At 30.8% G+C, this 19495-nt stretch overlaps 1 protein-coding gene and 1 pseudogene across 5 annotated transcripts in view; one reads left to right on the forward strand and one right to left on the reverse strand.

Moving 5' to 3' along the window:
• Positions 1 to 400: 400 nt before the first annotated feature.
• Positions 401 to 19495, reverse strand: part of LOC107173892 (uncharacterized) — a 46895-nt gene continuing 27800 nt past the window's right edge. For all 4 annotated transcript variants that reach the window (XM_015524626.2, XM_015524625.2, XM_015524627.2 and 1 more), the window contains exons 6-17: positions 19085 to 19440; positions 18504 to 19024; positions 18305 to 18407; positions 16051 to 16272; positions 15879 to 15960; positions 15607 to 15816; positions 6189 to 6294; positions 5877 to 6105; positions 5164 to 5363; positions 3282 to 3452; positions 2827 to 2991; positions 401 to 1903 (exon numbers count right to left, since the gene is read on the reverse strand). In XM_015524626.2, coding sequence (XP_015380112.1) covers positions 1639 to 1903; positions 2827 to 2991; positions 3282 to 3452; positions 5164 to 5363; positions 5877 to 6105; positions 6189 to 6294; positions 15607 to 15816; positions 15879 to 15960; positions 16051 to 16272; positions 18305 to 18407; positions 18504 to 19024; positions 19085 to 19440 — 2630 coding nt within the window. In that variant the 3' untranslated portion in view covers positions 401 to 1638. The remainder of the gene's footprint in view (positions 1904 to 2826; positions 2992 to 3281; positions 3453 to 5163; positions 5364 to 5876; positions 6106 to 6188; positions 6295 to 15606; positions 15817 to 15878; positions 15961 to 16050; positions 16273 to 18304; positions 18408 to 18503; positions 19025 to 19084; positions 19441 to 19495) is intronic.
• LOC107173893 (uncharacterized) lies at positions 6796 to 15274 on the forward strand (annotated as a pseudogene). The gene is made up of 3 exons (XR_016190486.1): positions 6796 to 7004; positions 12057 to 12198; positions 14385 to 15274. The product of XR_016190486.1 is annotated as an uncharacterized LOC107173893 (transcript).

Below are 19495 nucleotides of genomic sequence, written 5' to 3' on the forward strand. Positions count from 1 at the left end.
ATATTTTGTATATAATAAAATGTTTAATAATACTTTTTGTTTCAAACTTTTCTGTCATGACACATTATGAAATTATTGATTACAATAAACTAACAACATTTTAACAAACATATAATCATCAGAGTTTGTTATAATAATGTTATACTTAATGTGAAGTGAATAATATTTAATTTTAATATAATATTGAATAATTGTATATTGTTATACTTTTAAATGTGTTGATATAATACGATATTAACAAACCTATATTTTTTTTAAATATGTTATACTTTAATATTGGAATATTGGTACCATTGATTAAAATGTTATATTTAATCGATGCTAGGACTCAGTTAATTATATTGTATCAATGTATCGTAAATAATAATAAAATATACAAGTAAAATAAAAATACCGAGTGTTTAAAGCAGTCTTATTTGTTTAATTAAACAAAAAATAACAAAAATAAAATCTTAAATGACCTATGATTAAAGTCTATAAAACTGAAATATGAAAGAAACAAAAAAAATATGATAATTTACAACATAATAAAATTATAATATTATAAACCTTAAACTTATATGAAGCAACATAGTATTAGTCAAAGCTATTTGTTTTGCTTAGGCAAAAGACTAAATTATTTTCAAACATAAGGCTTGGGGTATACAAGAGCGCAGTAGATAGAACGACACACGGCATCCGACAGATATTGGATGTGGGTCATTCGACACACACTTCGAGACCTTTTTTGTTCCAAGCCACTGCAAATGAACCGAACAAATAAGGTCTCAAAAACAATTAGAATTTAAAAATCAAAACAAAACAATAGTAGAAAAATGTTGTAAAAAATAAAAGATATGTTCTATAATCTAAGCATTAGTGTAATACTTTTTCTTTTTTTTAATTACAAAAAGTATTTTTCTCACAAGCATTATATAAATAAAGCATCGACCCTTGTAACTAGAATATATATAATCTTATACACGCCTATTGCTTATTAGGCATGTATAATAAATGTAGTTTAAATTACAAGAAGGGCGGCTGTTTGAATGACAAATATTTGTGTGATTTATAAAAAACATAAAAATTACTTTTTCACGGTGCACAACACACGGCAACAAAATACCATAAAAAGCACCTAACGACACACGCCCCTCCGAGTACAACTGCAGTTAATGGTTTTATCCTCTGCAAAGTGCGAATTTCATTGCGTAAAAAGAAAAAAATAACTGGTGTAAATTGTTAAGAGTAAAAAAAAAAACAAAACAAAACAGAAGAAATTAACGAGAACAACAAAGCGACAAATTGACGACGATTGCACTTGGACGCTTTTAAACGAAGTACAACGCTATCCCATCATCATGAACCGTCGGTCAATATTAATGTTATAGCTTGCAAAACACAGAGAAAAAAAAAATTACATAATATTATCGTAGTAGTAGTAGTAGGTACTCTATACACAGAAATAAACACAAAATACAAGGAAAATGAGACCATATTAAAAACGAAGTAGAAACATATATTATAATTAATATAGACGATGAATTAAACGCGCGTATGATCGAAATCGATCATTATATTCATATTATTATAAATATCATTGTGGAATGTGCCGGGCGGCCACCGTACTAATTACACGGACGCCCACCGGTGGGTCTCTCACTTGGACACCATCAGCACGGAGGACCTCGGCACAAGACCTTTGCGTGCACCTCGACAGCACAGTATCCACTTGTCGTCCACGTCCAGGACGAGCTGCAACTTCTCGCCCTCGTTGAACGACAAGTGTCCGTTGTCTGCCGACAGCCTGTGCGAAAGGGTCCGCACGTAACGAATGGGCTCCACCCTGCATGGCGTTGTCCTTTGGGAAAGGTTGCTGGGTCGCGTCGCTTTCGGGGCGGACGCTGCCGGCGGTTTTCTGATCCTGAAAATCCAGAAAAAACAGCCATAAGTACTTAGACGATTAATATCATCATATCACCGTGTTGCTGCTAAGGTCTTCGACATTAAATTATATCAAATGGCTGCAGGACCACACAATGATAATCGTTTGAAAAAATATCTCGAACCCCATAATATTTACAGCAGTTTCAAACACACGTTTTATAAAAATGATAAGTTTTCTTTATTAAGTACAGTTAAAAAACTTTAGGACGACGACGTGCATTTTTAATTTCAGACTCAAATTGCGGAATATTTGAATACGTACACACGAATCAAATTTCGGGCGGCGTGTTGTTAATTAGTTTTGAAAGCTTATGTGAGCTGGTAGAAAACCATCAGTCCAGACCATTCCGTAATAAGTACTCTGAATTCATAAAAAGGTTTGTACTTTCTGAAATAAGGAGTGTTCTTTGATTTAAAATATACAATGCTCTTTGAAATTTATATTTTGCAACGAATATATATTTTATACAACGAGTGTATGATTAAATATAGATATTTATAATTATAGGTTAACGTGGGCCTTGAGTACTTCATAGTGACATTTTAGACCCTCTGGGACCCAATCGTATTATGACACTAAAAAAAAATCATAGAAATATGATTATTTTTAATGAAACGAAGAGTGGTTTGAATGTAATTTTTAAGCATACAATGATATTGTTTTAAATAAATTTATAAGTAGTAAAATAATTATAGTGATATTATTATTAATTACTTTTTATCAATCAGCTTTCACTATCATTATACTTTAATAATTTAATTTCTATATTTAAGGGGCGGACTGCAACCCGTATACGCGGCTATCTATACAATTAATTAAATCCCATCCTCAACACCATAGCCACAGTAGTTCGAAATCAGCGAATATTAACGTTATCGATTATAGTAGCGTACACCAACCTGGTGGAAGTGTGGTCGATTTTGTTGTTGGCACAGCCGGACGGCGAAGTCGGCGAATCGGCTCTGTAAGTGGCGGTCATCGGACGCTTGTTGAACGCATCGGGACTAGGTTGTTGGACCGGCGACAGAACTGGCCGAGGTATGCGCGACTTGACGGCGGCTCTCCTGTATAAGGCGAAATCGATGCGTAAGATTTTTTTCTCTTTATGTGTGTTCAATAATATATTAAAACCTCATTGATAATTAATACAGTCGAGTCTCGATAACTCGAACCTCTACTGTTAAAACAGTATGAAAATATTAAATGCTAATATATAGTATAATGTAACATAATAATATCGCAAAAATCAGTGAAGCACGTCAAATATCTAGGTCACTATATTATATTATATTACTATAACATAAACATCAGTATTCTTCCCAAACTAAAAAACATATTAAAATATATTATATACCTAGTGCTCGTTGACACACCCCTAGGTCCATCAAAGTCGGGTGTGTCCAACGTCAGATCCTTGGTGCTGAGCAATTCCCACTTCATCTGAAGCCGTCTGAACCGTTGTCCTTTCACGGGCGTCTTCTTGGAAGCGTCGCTGTTATTTTGGCAAGTCTCGGCAGCTTCCAATCTGTTTACACATTCGCCATAAAAATTGTGCAAAACAAATCATATAAAGGTAAAGAAGTGGGAGGGTTCTTAAAGTTTAACTTATCAGAAATACCCAAATATTTCAAGGCATAAGGAACTGACGTTTCACTAAGTTATAATTTGATGATTATTAATTATGCAAAAACTAACAATGGACCTCACATAAATATAAAACTAATTTATTTTAAAATTGTATAATATCTAGGTATATCACAAATCTTATACTTGGGAAAACCGATTACTCTTTTATTTTATATTTTAGTAGGTATACACAGGGGCGTCATTTGGGGGGTGGCAGGGTGTGCGGTTGCACCCCTTACTTTTAGAATGTTACAATTGGCCTGCGCCTTGCTGAAGCCTAAAATAATGCACGACCCACGAATACACAATTAGTTATATGATTAAAATCAAATTGTAATAACCGGTCTTAATGTATGGAAATAATTGAATGCAGGATAATATACATATACGTATGTATATCTATTTTTATATGGCCTGGTGAAATTTCAAAATGGCCTGCTTGAAACTTCGCACACCCAAAAAAAAACCTGAAATGACGCCCCTGGGTATACAGTGTATCAGTATATGTTGAGGTGAATGTCACATTTTGTAAAAAAGGTGATATCACATTATTTTATATTAAATTAGGTATATTTGCTGCGACAAGATGACAACTTAACAAGATCAGGCGCGGATTCAGTAGGGGGGCGGAGGGGGAGGCTGCCCCCCGTAAGCTGTGTTTTGTTTAGGAAAAATGCCCAGTAAAAACTAAAAAGATTTAAAACTAATTTTAATACGTTGAGTGCCGCGGTCGACGGGTAGTATAGACAATTGTCAATTTGTATAGGCTTATTTTTGGCCTTATAATTTACTCGGTTATCAGAGCAATTCTTCCGTTTATATACGTGGTTATTCAGTGAAACGTCTTCTTTTCAACGGTGTATTCGGATTTGATTTTCGTTCATTTTTAACAAAGTAAAGGTTATTTTTTCACAGAAAACTGTCGATGACGGCGACCACGACAATCATTGTATACATAAATATATTATATTTATATATTATTCTTATAATATACAGTTGTAATCTTGTAAAGTTATAGTATAGTTTTATTTCAAATACTAAATAATAATAATAAGAATTAGGGATGTAGACGTATACGTTCAGAGCTATTCTTGGAATTAGCGATAACGATAGTCAATGGACTACTTATTTTTGAACACAAATATGTGCGCTTGCCCACATATTATATTTTATTAGATATTTTATTTTGTATGTAAAATATTCGCCCCCCCCCCCCTAATCTCGGGCTGAATCCGCGCCTGAACAAGATAAACTATAAATTAACAACAAATAATTATCATAATCAATTATTTTGTTGTTTTTAATAATGTTAGGTTTGATAAATCGTAAGTATTAACTAACAAAATAACAAACATTTCAATAATTAGGCTTAACTGACTTTTAACATTTTAAGGGTGAGTACAGACACAATCGTGATGGGAAAAATTGTTTTATGATACACCAAAACTCAATTGTGAATATCAACACTTGCCGATAATCGTTGTAAATGTTGACATTCATCGTTGACTAGTTGTTTGTATATTTTTAATATTCATTCAAAATATTGATATTCATCAAAAACTACAGAAAATGTCAAAATTACAATAACATAATATAAACACCAAACTCACTGGATCCTCTCGTCAATATTGTCCAGCCGTTCGAAGGCCGTGGCCAGCTTGGAGCCCATGTGCACACCGCTCCAGCGTTTGCTAGCCGTGCCCGCCACGTCGACAGTAGTTTTGGCGGCCGAATCGACGTACGATCTGGGCCTGGAAGATTCGTTTTCCAACGTTCGAGCAGTTTTCTTCAGTAACCACGACGTTCGGTTCTGCAATTTTTAAACAAAAAACACGATCGTGACTTATAAGAAACAATATAATACGCATTTAGGCGTGCAGTGATATTTTTTGTTTTTATAGCTAACCGATACTAATATGACGATAAAACATTGTAAGTAAATTTGGTTATATGTATTAGCGTTTAATTAAACATTAATAAACGATGGCAGCAGGGGAGTAGTAATGTTCACACAGATCCTCCCCTGGTGTCGGTTCAAACGGAAAAAAAAAAAATTTGGTTTCATTAATGTTTAGGTACTTGCGTGGAATCATTTAAGATGAACTTAGAAGGAAAAACTGCGACGATAAAAAAAAATTAACACATTTGAAAACAGTAAGAACAAAATGGTTTAAATAAAATGATTCCATCATAAACTATTATGGATTATGATTTATTACCGAGACCGATTTTAACCAAAGATGTTTTACAAAACCACATCGTTGGCTTTCAATAAAATGATAATCATAAATTATAAGAAAATAAGTTAACAGAAAACACTTGCATTTATGTTTGATAAATTTTCATGGAGCTTGCGACATTCGTACAACGGGTCGAAATCGGGTCTGTACTTTGCCAAAGGTCTGGCGGAAGCGATTAAACGATCCACAAGATCTCTGTGCAAAGTGCACCCAAAATTGGCGCGGACGAATAGTGCGTTCCGGTTATAGTATTTTTGCCAAACAGATTCGCGAGTTCTCATATAGCTCAGCCAAGCGTCCAAGCCACCGACACTAAAACAAATATATATTATAATAACATTAGGACATGTTTTCGACGATAATATGTTTCGTTTGCAGCTTCTATCGATTCTCACTTTAACAGGCCGAAAATAAATGCATTGAACTTCATTACGCCCTCGTTGAGTGCCAATTCGTTGTTAACCTTTGCCGTTAGTTCGTTGAGTGCCGAAGAGAGAACACCTGAAACAATTATTAATAGATTTACTATAGACAGAAGTACATTATAAATTAATACACTTAAATCAGATAGCTAAAAACCATTTTAATTTCAGTTTAGATCATGGTTGTTATGTAATGATATGCTCACATACCATAATAATTGTATATTGCTTATAGTTATCCAATAAAATAAATAAAGGTCAAGTTGTCGCACGCAGATAGCCATAAAACCCAACAAAAACCTTAAATCACTGATGAAAGAAATGATTTGCATTGTTTGGCTACGTAGTACTGGGTAGTACGTAGGAGCTCACAGGTAGTGGTGACAATGGTGACGCCACTCGTGTGACCTATTTTGTGTGCCGGCGTGCCGGCAGAGACAAGGGATGACCCAATGAGGGCCTCTCCTACCAAGGATAACGGTAAATCTTTAGAAACGCAGAGGCCTTTGATGGAGCCGCCTGCGACCCTGGCAGGCGCCTGGCTTGACCAAGTCGTCTCCTCTCATCAGTGCATGAGCACCATCCATAAGAGTATGAGCACCAGTAGAACAAATAAGTGCAGGAGCACCTAAAAACTCTTCGACACCAAACGTTGCGAGCGACAGCTGGATCGTTTCTTTTTTAAATCGAAATTTAACAGTGTTGTTTTTCTTTAATCCGATTGTTTAATAAAAAACCTTTATTTATCTTATTACGTCAACTGCGCATTCAAACACAGCTGCGGATAAGGTAAGGCGCATGCGCATCAATATTCATATATTTATATAATTTTATATATTATATTGTATTTATTAAATTTTTCATAATTTAATAATTAATATTTTACGGTGTAACTTGGTCATTCTCGAGTCACCCTCCGACGATCAGGAGGAAGGTAATTTCGCAAATCTAAATAACTTCTAATAAATCCGGCAATCATTCAAGGCTTGTGTCCCTTGTGTTTGCCTAGCATTAATAACAACCTACAACCAATATCAATAATCTTGGTATTCTTACCTATCGCACTTTAATTTTATTTCTTTTATTTTTGCGTTATTACAGTTATATAAAGTACACATAAGAGCGCGGATTTATATTCATTTGCGTATTTATTCTGGTTGATCGTATAACAGTTAATTGAAGACAAAATTTGTGTCATGACTCATGACATATAAATTTTAAAAATTAAACTTTTTTAACGCATATTTTGACATTTTTCTATTTTAGGGGTTTATTTTACAATTTCAATTGTATATTTCGTCTTTTAGTACATATTTTGATGTTTTTTTTGTTTCTTTATACATTTTTGAAAAATATAGTATAGTATAAGAAAAAATGTATGTTGTTATAGTTTTGATTAATATCAAAATTCAAAATAAATTAAAATATATACTTATAGGTACAAACGGTTTCCCCAAATATGACCTTAGATAATTGTGGAAATAAAACACGTATACCAAGATGAGAAAATATTTTTAAGTATATTGTATTAATTATATGTTTAAAACATATATTTATTTTTGCTAATTTTTTTATGCATATTTAAGATTTTTTAGCGCATATTCGGTAGGTTTTTAATTCATATAAATTCGCACTCTAGTAAACAAAAATAATCATAATACGTTAATACTTAAACATGATATCAATTGATTTCCTAATATACCAAAGACTAAGGAGCACGCTACATCTCTTAACGGTTTTATAGAAGTATTATTAATTGTTATATGACTTATTAGTTATTACTATATTTTTTTTTAGTTTTATATGAATGAATTTTAAACTAAAAGTGTCTTATAAGTTATATGCGTACATTATTGTACCCAGAGCCCTAAAAAAATAGTTATTGTATTCCAAAAAAGAAGAAACTATATTAAAGTAGACATAAAAAATATTACACAAATGTTTACCATTGATTTTATAATATACTTAAATATAATATTATAAAATCAATGTGTCAACAAATTAATATTTTAAAATTTTTAATAGCTTAAAACTGAGTTTCTTCTTATATTTGTCAACTGTTTATTTCTTATTAAAATATGATTTGGAAATTATGTTATTATGCTATTATTCGTTTAACATTAGTTAGTATATTGTATAATATTTATAATATTTATATATTTACCTATATAATAATATTTATGTATACATTTTATTATTTTAACTAAAATGGTTCTCGTGAAAACTTTTTATTTAAAGTTATTTAAATATATATTTGAGTTATTTAACCCATAATAGTTGAATAAAAAAATCAAATGCTATTAAATTCTTATTCCATATTCTATGTCTATAATGCTCTAGTCGTCTAGTCTATATTACTCTAAATATAACTGTTTAATATTACATAACAAAAAATTCCATGGTACCGGTACATAATAAACATCAAAATGAGAATTTACAAAATGCAGGTAAATATGTAATTTATGAACAATTATTATATGCAATATGGGCATAGGGTCAAATGGGGTAATTGTAAATCGGGGCATTTGTAAATAATAATCATAAGAAATTAACCAATCATTTTTAATGTATTTCATATTAATAACATGAAGGTATGAACGTCAAAGTATAATATTTGGGGCTAATGTAAATTTGTGTGTATTGGGTCTATCAAAACGTTAAATAAAAGGTAATACAGGTTGTTTACATATGCCCCAGATCCAGATTCTATTTCACTCTTATAACTTGAAATCATTGTTTACATTTACCCCAAATAAATGGGGCAAATGTAAATGAATGGGGCATATGTAAATTATTTTTTTTTCTTAAGTGATTTAATATTCTGGTCTTGTGTAGGAAATTTTATAAGCCTAGGATATGTTTATGAATGGTTTTGATGAGAAAGAAAATGTATTGTTAATTATAATTTAGAAAATAAAAAAAATATTAAAAAGTAACAAAATTTATTTACAATTACCCCATTTGACCCTATTTATGTTAAATTAATAGAGTATGGTCAGTATGGATCTCATCGTGAACAGGAAATGGATTTAACATTTTATGGTTTCATTTTAGACTTTTCGAGTGACAACGGTATTTAGTAGTTAGAAGTTAGTACTACCTACCTTAGTAACTTGAGTATAGTTAAGATAGCGATTACAATTTTGTATGAGTTCGATGTTGAAAATGAGAATAATATGTATTATTTTTATTAAACTGTGAAAACAATAAGATGGGAATAAAATGGATATTTTTTATGAAGATATCAACAAACAAATATCTGCAGAGATGTAGATATACTTAAAAAATCACAACGAGTATCGTAAGATGCTGCCAATAAAATCTAACTTATTAATTATTATACTACTATTTAGTATATTTTAGTCACAGACTTCTATACTAACTATATAGAAATCTGTGATTTTAGTTTAATGTTTACATGTGTCAAGAATCAAGATTAGATGCATACGACCGAGTGATGACTGCCGATAACGATTAATGAACAATAAATAATAATTTTTAAGATCAAACAATAATAATAACAAGTAATAACAAACATAATAGTATGTACTATTATACCAAGAGGTAGTGCTACCCGCAATTATGTAATCCAGCGCGACGGTAGTGGCGCGAAGCTAAGTAAAAAAAAAAAGCGAAGTGGTCACTACCGTAGTACATTACACGAGCCAGAGTTTGCCCATTGAATGTGTGTAAATTTGCCCGTTTTCTTTAGCCAGGGCTACAGACCTAATGAATGAACGGATTTGTCTGTTTGTAGTATCAATAGATCGGGCATGATTTGTAGATTATACCTTAGTCATTTTTGAAAAAATTGGTTGAATAATGCCGAATATATTAGCAAAAAAGTCAGGTATTTTCGAAGCAAAAAGATAGTGTCCTGGACCGTTTTTAATTATAATTTATAACGTTTCACGCAGCAGCGCACGAGACCGTATTACCCCCTCTATTCCGTATACGTATTATGTTTACGTCGCGGTGAGTACACTGGGCAGCCGCGGTTGCGACTTCAATGACAAAAATATTAATTTTTTCAATTCAGTGTTCATAAATTAACATGATTATAATCTCGAAAGTACACACCAATCTGGCTATCTATTAGTTATAAATTATATTAAAATTATACAATTAATAATTAATTAACATATTTAGGTAGGTAAACACTCTTAATTTATAATATAAACCTATTTTTTTTTACAAAAATGCATAAGGCTAATCATACTTTGAGAAACTGAAGAACATATTTTAGAAAAATTTAATATCGTAGTAACTTTGGACTTTTTTTCTTTCATCTCCAATTCATTATTTAAATCTAAGTTCTCATTGCACAGTCTTTACTATCACTTTTTCTCTTAAGTTTGAATTGAACTCAGTTTTCAAAACGTTACTCAGGTTATTTCACCGAACATTAAATATAGAAAAACGTCTAACTTTTATTTTAGTGAAAAAATCATATTTCTATGACTAATGAAGGCTGAGGAAGTACGAAAGCATGTTTTTACGACCGAATTTTCCTACGTCTTAACCATTAACAATTCGTCTACAACGGTCCTAGTCCATACAACAACTTGTCACTTGAACAACTTAATAATTGAATGTAAAATAATTAATTAGTTCAATAACTTTTAGCAGTACATCGTACACGTGATGACGTAATAATAATTATGATATCAGAGTATCAGACCCATGATCACATTTCTTATCACACTCCGGAAGAACAGTAAATAGTACACTGGTACCAGACTCGAAAAATAACTATGTTCACGCGCATCCGCAGATCTTTGGTTAAATGATCAGACCAAGGTGGATCTAATAATCCACCTTGGATCAGACGTAGCATGTTTTAAAATTTCGCTATGGATGAATGTTTAATAAAGATAATAAATAAATGGCTACGATGTGATAACACTGCAATACATTTTGAATGATGGCCTCGAGGGGGTAAAAATGTACATATTATAATAATGGAAAAAAAAATTGAATATGATTAAAAAAAAAATAGAATATGATTTAAAAAAAAAAATAGAGTATATTAAATAAACAAACATAATAATAAAATAAATTAATAAAAACATAAACAATTACATATAACATGCCAGTACATAAAAATATGTTATAAAAAACTAATGACATCCCAGCAAAAACACTTCGTCGAACTCCGTGTAAAAAATTGCTAAGTAAAAAAAACTAGTCATCTATAAAACTTCAGCATTATAAAGATGTGATATCATGAATAAATGCTAAGTAAATTAAATTTTAAATTAATTGATTCTATCTCAATCATTTATTTACTTTGCTAGAATTTATTTATTTCGACAAATAAACATGTCTGTTCATAACTGGACTATTTAATAAATTTCAATGACAAATGTTACTAAATTTGTTTTATAAAAAAGTCTTAATTATTAATTTACAAAGAAAATAAATTCTAGCAAAGTAAATAAATTATTGAGATAGAATCAATTAATTTAAAATTTAATTTGCTTAGCATTTATTCATGATATCACATCTTTATAATGCTGAAGTCTTATTGATGACTAGTTTTTTTTACTTAGCAATATTTTACTCGGAGTTCGACGAGGTGTTTTTGTTGGGACATCCCGAAGTTTACCAGCAGAATATTGACGAAAATAGAAATAATTTAATGCAATAAAAACATTATTGTTTATTATAATGATAATGCATAAATCGGTTCGTGTCGTCGCTCGTCGGTGCAAAGTCTAATATTACTGCTTGTCTGCTTAACAGCTGAATTCGATTCTGTCTACACTTCTACAGCCTATTACAAATTCAAACCAAATGAGTTCAGTACTTCAGTAGTTCAGTTCTTATATTTTTTTATAGTCATATCACTCATTCACTCATATATTAGTCGGACGCAACACTTGAGTCAACGACATTCCACCTATTCAGGATAGTGTACTTAGAATAATTGAATAACTCCAAATAATTACCAAAACAAACAGATCGAGATGCCCGACAGCCAGTAAGTTATCTAACATTTTTGTATAAGTACATACATAAGCAAAACGATTCAACTACTCTACAATCATATTTAGGATTTATAATTTTAACTATTTAACAATAATATTATGTTTGTATTTGATTCTCTATTTTGTTAAATTTTAAAATCTTTAATTTTAATAAATCATTGGATTAGAAAATATGTGTTCGATCATGACATATTTGTCGTGATTATAATTATTGTGAGATACAATAATTATAATTTGATTAATTTCTAATTTTTAGTGATTAACTTTTTATTAAAACTTTCGAGAGCAGAACAAATAAGTAAGCATATGAGTTTTAAGGAGACTATTTTGATATAAAATATTATGTTGATTTGAATTCATTTAAGAACCAATACTAAGACACGTATATAAATTTTTATGTAGAAAATGAACTTATAGTACTTATAGTTACTAATTTGGTATTTTTGTTAGGTCTTAAAAAATACTAAATTAAGAATTATATAAAAAATGTATTAATACATATTATCATCAAGTTTATTTTCGTAATGTATTAAAATTGTCGCGAATTGTCATACACCTAACCGACAACCAATTAATAATTATAATTTTTATGCAACATTGTAGACAGACTTGTTTATTTATTCGTATTCAAACATTTCCAATGTTAATCAATTATGGATTTGCGCACAAAAAAAATAATATTAACGAGCTTAAAATAAATTCTCGCTACTAGTGTGAGGTTGCAGAAGGGGGAGTGTATATTTTTTAAGATTATAAAATGTATAATTTTCTGTTAGTATGTATATTTTTTTAAATGTTTATTATACATATCTTTAGCGTCTCAATATACATCGCGATATCCTAGTCGCGTCCGTGATTTTTTCGCGAAATGTACGAATTGCGTCCTGGTTAATAATTGATTAATTGATTAGGTTACATATTTTTATTTTCACTTTTACAGGCTGAGGACTGTGATTTGTGCAACTCTCGATGTAGAATTTTCCATTGTTTATGTTCCATGGTTCATCAAGGGCTTTACGCTTCAATTTGTTACCGAATTTTTGACGGTTTTAAACGTTTTCGTCGTCTTTGACGTGTTCATGATTTAAAGCAATCAAAGTTATTCCACTATTTTCGTTCATTTTAAAATAACACTTGCATAAACGTTTAGAACACGACAAATTCTAAACATAATATGATTTAAAAATGTTGGAAAGCAAATTTGTACCCCAGTGTCCATATTAATACATACAACGTAATAGTTTATTTTTTTCACTTAACATTTTAATTATTTCAAGATTTTTCATTGCAGAATTAAATAAATATAAATACAAAAAATTGTTTATTTGTCGAACATGGAATGTCGAAGTGGACAAAATTAATTTCTAACAATAAATAATTATAAGGGGGTATTTATACATAAGATCGATTATAGAGATTTACCTACGAGCTTATCACCAAATATTATTCTCAGTCGCCGAAAAACCCGTGGACGCAACTCGGATTCGTGACAAAACCACAGACACAAGTCATTTAGGGGCGCAATTCGAATGCGCTGCTCAAAATGTGTTGTTTAATAATGTGTTTAAATTGTTTAATATAAATTATTTTACCGTGTACAGAGGTGTACCTATTAAAAAAAAAAACCAATAATATGGTATGCGGTGAGAGGAAGGAAATGAATCCAGATGGTAAATACCCAGCCTACCTGACGCAGTGGCGTGGTGATGGGGGTAATCGAGAGGCGGCCGCCTCTCAGTTTTTTTGGTGGGTGATGGGTGACACTGGGTGAATGGGAAATAATTTAAATTCGTTTTAAATTTTAGGAAAATAACACAGAAAATGATATTTAAATATTGTCTAATATTGATATAAACGAAAGCTAGTATCCAGTAAGCAGTGGTTACTAACCATTAGTTGGCAATAATACCTACATAATAAGTACAATTGTATGTGAAAAGCAATCACCCCCCCCCCCACTCTATTTCCAATTGAGAGACAAAATTATGGTTGATGGGTGGGTGGGTATCGCAAAATATACTTGCCTCTGAAAATATTCGAGTTCGCCACGCCACTGACCTGACGTATACCATATACCTAACTAACTATGTCCCCTCTATAACTAAAATCATAACTACTCTTCTGCCATTCACCACTTATTCGTTGATGGAATATCACATGGTCATTTCGTCATTTGCAGAGCACAACAGACTGTTTGGTGTCATCAAAATCGGTCACAACAACGGCAAATTCAGCGGCAACAACAATCAGTACAACCACCGAAGAGGCGACAGTCAGTGACCAAGGAAATGAGCTTGGAGTGCGCCAGGGACTTGGAGTGTGCCAGATGCGCGCGCATGTTCCCGGCCAAGAGGTTCTTGGCCCAGCACTTGGCGCCGGACAAGCTCAAGTGCCAAGTGTGCTGCAAACAGTTCCAGAACATTGGCAACCTGATGAACCACGTGCGCGTGCACACAGGCGAAAAGCCGTACACGTGCATGGTGTGCCACAAATCATTCACACAACTGAGCAACCTCCGTGCGCACGTCTTCTGGGTCCACTCCGGCCATACGCCGTACGCGTGCGACGTCTGCGGCAGGCAGTACAAGCGGATGAGCAACCTGGCCAAGCACAGGCAGGTCCACGACCCAACAAGCTTTACGCATGCGACGAGTGGCGGATGTCTTACTGCCAACAGTACCAATTGGTCAGGCATCAGAAAAAACACCGTGTAACCATCTCTCCTGGTCCATCACAGTCATCCCCTTCTCAGTTCCAATAAAGGGATTATAGTTAATTGGTCAATCATAATCATTATTATTATTAAAAACGGCGTCCTTCTTAGTAATCCCAAGGGCACGGAGAAAAATTGAAGACATGCAACTATTTTAATTTAAAAATAATATTATGTATAAAGTGTATCGCATTATAGATTCTACGATCACGATATATTATTTTCTTGTTATTCTGAAAACAGGTACTTTCTACTTATCTCGAACAGTTATTTTAGTAATATTTATGTTTTTGCTTATTTAAATACTAGCGACACGCCGTGAACAAATACAAAAGTTACTTTTACATTTATCTCAAGGAGTATTAATTTTTGTTTATTTTACCTTTTATACACTTGCCTTTAATTATTCTAATATTAAGGAAAATATCCATATCCCTTATTCCAACACAATTTTAAAAAGTATTTACACAACGAAAGTATAAATATATACAATATACATACGTTGTTATGTGGCTATATGATAACGTAAAATATGTATAATGTATATATATATAGTATTTATAATCAATGGTCAGATTGGGTCTGATTATACGTACACTCGTTCCACATACAGATAATTATAGACATAATATAATTTTTTTTATAAAATAACTTTATAAATAATAACTAATAACAGAAATTAACTAACCTTGTTGAGAAGAAGCTTCTATCACTTGCCATACAGAATTATTAACAGAGCCAAAAGATGTTTCTAAAACAGATTTAAGATTTTCACTGAACAATGCATATAGGGCTGGACAAAGAACATCCAGGACGATTGTATGCAAATCTTCTGTATAGTCATTGTCGAGACAAAATGTAATTTTCTCAGCACCAAAACAACAATTTCTTACTAGGTCTATAAAATAAATTTTAAATTAGATAAAATAATAATTAAAAAAAACTTCTATTAAAATTCACCTTTTTTGTGTGATATAGAATCCGTCAGTTTATTTATTTCGCATTCTTCAAATCGGTCTATGATATCAGCTCCTTTCTTTGCCTAAAATAATACATAAATACATTAATTAGAATTATAAATTGCAATAACATAATATTGAACTTATGTATTACCTAATACAAATAATATTACCTGATTAGTTATTTGATTAGGTGAATTTGGTGGGGTGTGATGACCACTAGCGCGGTTTAAATATTTATTAACTTGTGCTTTTAAATTAACACGAGTTTGTTTATTTTGTCGTAACAATGAGTCTAATCGTTTGGCTTCATCAACACATGGATTAGGACTGTCACAATTACTTCCTGAACATTCCACTCCTTCATCTTCAGAAGTTCCAACATCAGAACCCGCCTAAAAAGTTATATGTAATTAGTAGTACTTGTACATAGTTTAAAACTAACGAATTAAAATTTATCTTTCAAATTTAGGATTACAACAGTTTTCAAAGATAAGCCAGAATGGAAATTATTATTTATTTGAAATTGCGGGGATATTAATAACATATAATTAGTAACTATATACTCATATTTAAACATTTATAAAGTTTGTAGAAGTAGAATAGTGAAGTATAGGGAGGAGTAAACATTTATTTTACCATTATTACCTACTATTATAGAGTTTAATTAATAATAGGTTTATATTTATAAAAATCATAAATGATTAAATACTATGAAGTGAAATTATTTGGTTTTTAATTACTTAAATATAGTAACTCAAATAAAGCAAAAGGGTAATGGCCAATGGGTCATTGAACTAAAATACATGAAATGGATACCTAATCGAACATTACCATATGCATATCGAATAATAACAAATATGATGAAATTTTATATTATCTATGAAAATTGTTATCATCATCATCATATTGAAATTAAAAATCAAATAGGAATGCATATGGCAGTTTGCCTCAAGGCACATTTTATATATAAGAATATATAAATATAAGAATTATATATAATATGCATTCCAAGAATTCAGTTCAATGTAGTAATTGATACTCTAAGCTTCTAGAATGAAATACTGGCAATGTTTTAACTCCATTTGTTTATCATCTCCCTCTTTATTTAACTTTTTTCACTCCAGTTATCATCTACTTTTCTGATAAAATTTAAAATTAAATAAATGTATTAAGACACCATAGGTTATTTGTTGATTTTTGAATTTTTAAATTATCTGTACGGTTAGTTTTACACACAATTTCACTGGGTACAATTATGTCACTATATTAAACCATATTAAAGTATTTTATTTCATATCAAACCAATCGGCCAAATACAATATAATAGGCCTGACTGAGATTACTTGGCACCCAATTATCAGGGTGATACAAAAGGAACTGGTTATATAGTTGAAATTGCTAAATTAATAAAGAAATCTATTAAAATTAAATTAAATTTGCAAAATAATTTTTCATCAACTATAGATTTTCAATTTGTTTATTTTTGTTAATTTAAATGTAACATGTATCTAAATTAACATCAGGGGACTCTACTGCTAATAATAATATATAAAATAAAAAGCGGGTTAGTTGTGGATGTCGCTCTGCTGTACAGTAGGTTACAAGTGGGTTACTGTAATGGATGGAATTAAATTTGAATCCAATGATATTATATCATAGTATACGAAAAACGAAAAAATAAAAAAATTGTTAAATGTAAAATCCAGTGAAAATCCAATGTTGTAAAACTTTAAATTTCAAATGCTCATAAAAATTTAATTTGAATTTCCGGTGGACATTATTTTTTGTGATAAAGATTGACGAACTTGTAAGGAATCTTGTATTAAATTTTCAGATCTTAGATTTAAAAAGAAATTTTTTTATGAATTTCTATCTTAAAATAATTTGCGAATTTTTGTGATTTTTACGTATTTTGTCAAAATTCAAACTTTGAATGTTTACAAAAAAAAGTTGTAACTATAAATTTATTTTATTTTTCAACTGCTATTGTAACAATATTTTAAAAGCCTTGTATTAAATTTCCAAGCTTTTCTACCCAAAAAATACATTTTTATCAATATTAATTTTAAAAAAACTAATAATAAACAAAAATTGCAAATACCTATGTATAGTTCAACTTAAGTCGAACATTTTTGAAAATTGCATGGTAGATAGAATATACTTATATAAACATTTGGTGAAAATTTCATGTATCAATGGTCATTTGTTTTAAAGTTACATCAAATGAGAATGTTTTATTATGACATCTCCCAAAATTATATCCAATTAGCTACAAAAACCTCCACCGAGTTGATCAAAGTATTTTTTTCTTCAAGGAAAAGTGTCTTCAGACACATATTATAAGGAATTATATATATTTTTTAAAATCATTAACATCGTTCAGAACCTATAGATTGATTATATATACTACATTATATTACTTACAATAGGAGTGATATTTGGGATTATAGTTAGTTGTGATGGAAGAGAACGTCTCTTATTTTGTTGTTCTAGAAATGTTTCCGACTTCATGTCATACATACTAAATCTATAAAAAAAAATTATTTTTAGTTTTTATCAAGTTGTTATTAAATAAAAGTATACAATAAAATATACATAAATAGTATTTTATAAGGGAATTTACCTTTTTGGTACTTCATTTATAGGTCTTTTTTGCTCATTTTTAATGGGAATTTTTGAATTAACTCGACCTACTGGAGGTTTATGATGTTGGCTCAGATCATCATATTGATAAACGAACAAGTCATCTTTTTTATCCAGAGGTTTAAATGCAATTTGACAAAATGATGGTTCTTTAATATTAAAATTGATGTGTTTGAAACGGTCCTTAAGTTCAGGAGTCTTTGATAAAGCTATAGACACATTCCGTGGTAACAGCAAAGCTAGTGAATCCCAATCACTAACATGATCAAATCCTTTAGCACATATTGATTTTAAATCAAATGAATTTTCTGCAGAAGATGGTTCATTTACAGGCGTAGTGTTAAGTTTTTTACATTCAACTTCAGGAGATGGCATGGGTGAAAATTTTTGAGGTACAAGAAATATGTTGTTAATATCCAAAGCTGCTTTAGGATTCTGTAGAAATGAGAGATCTGGTAATGTATAACTTGGGAACATCACATAAACAGGACTGTTCTTACACTAAAACAAAATAAAAAAATTATTATTAATAAATAATGTTTAATTAAAATCTGTACATACCTTGACATCTGGTTTTGAACTGCTTATTCCATCTAATGATGAAGTTTGCATACTCTTATTTAAGCTAGAACCCTTCCATAAATGCTTGCTAGGTATGATAGATGAATTGTTGGAACCATTATTATTACTAATACGTTTAATATTATCAGTTTTTTCATTCTGACACATTAGACTATCTTCCAAATCATTTTTACTGGGATCAGTTACCTCAGAAGTAGCTTCGTTATCGCTAATTACTAAGCTACCATCTGACTGACGGTTTTTCTTTTGACTTATAAACATTTTTACAAGGCTGAATTTAGCACTGTTTGTTTGATCTTTAATACCAGATACATCATACAGCTTAGCTCTACCTTCTATAAATTAAATAAATAGTAAAAATCTCTTATAATGGTTCAATAAAAAATTATA

Source organism: Diuraphis noxia, unplaced genomic scaffold (genome assembly GCF_037042655.1).
Source record: "Diuraphis noxia isolate RWA-SAM2 unplaced genomic scaffold, SU_Dnox_SAM2 contig0002, whole genome shotgun sequence".
Taxonomy (NCBI): domain Eukaryota; kingdom Metazoa; phylum Arthropoda; class Insecta; order Hemiptera; family Aphididae; genus Diuraphis; species Diuraphis noxia.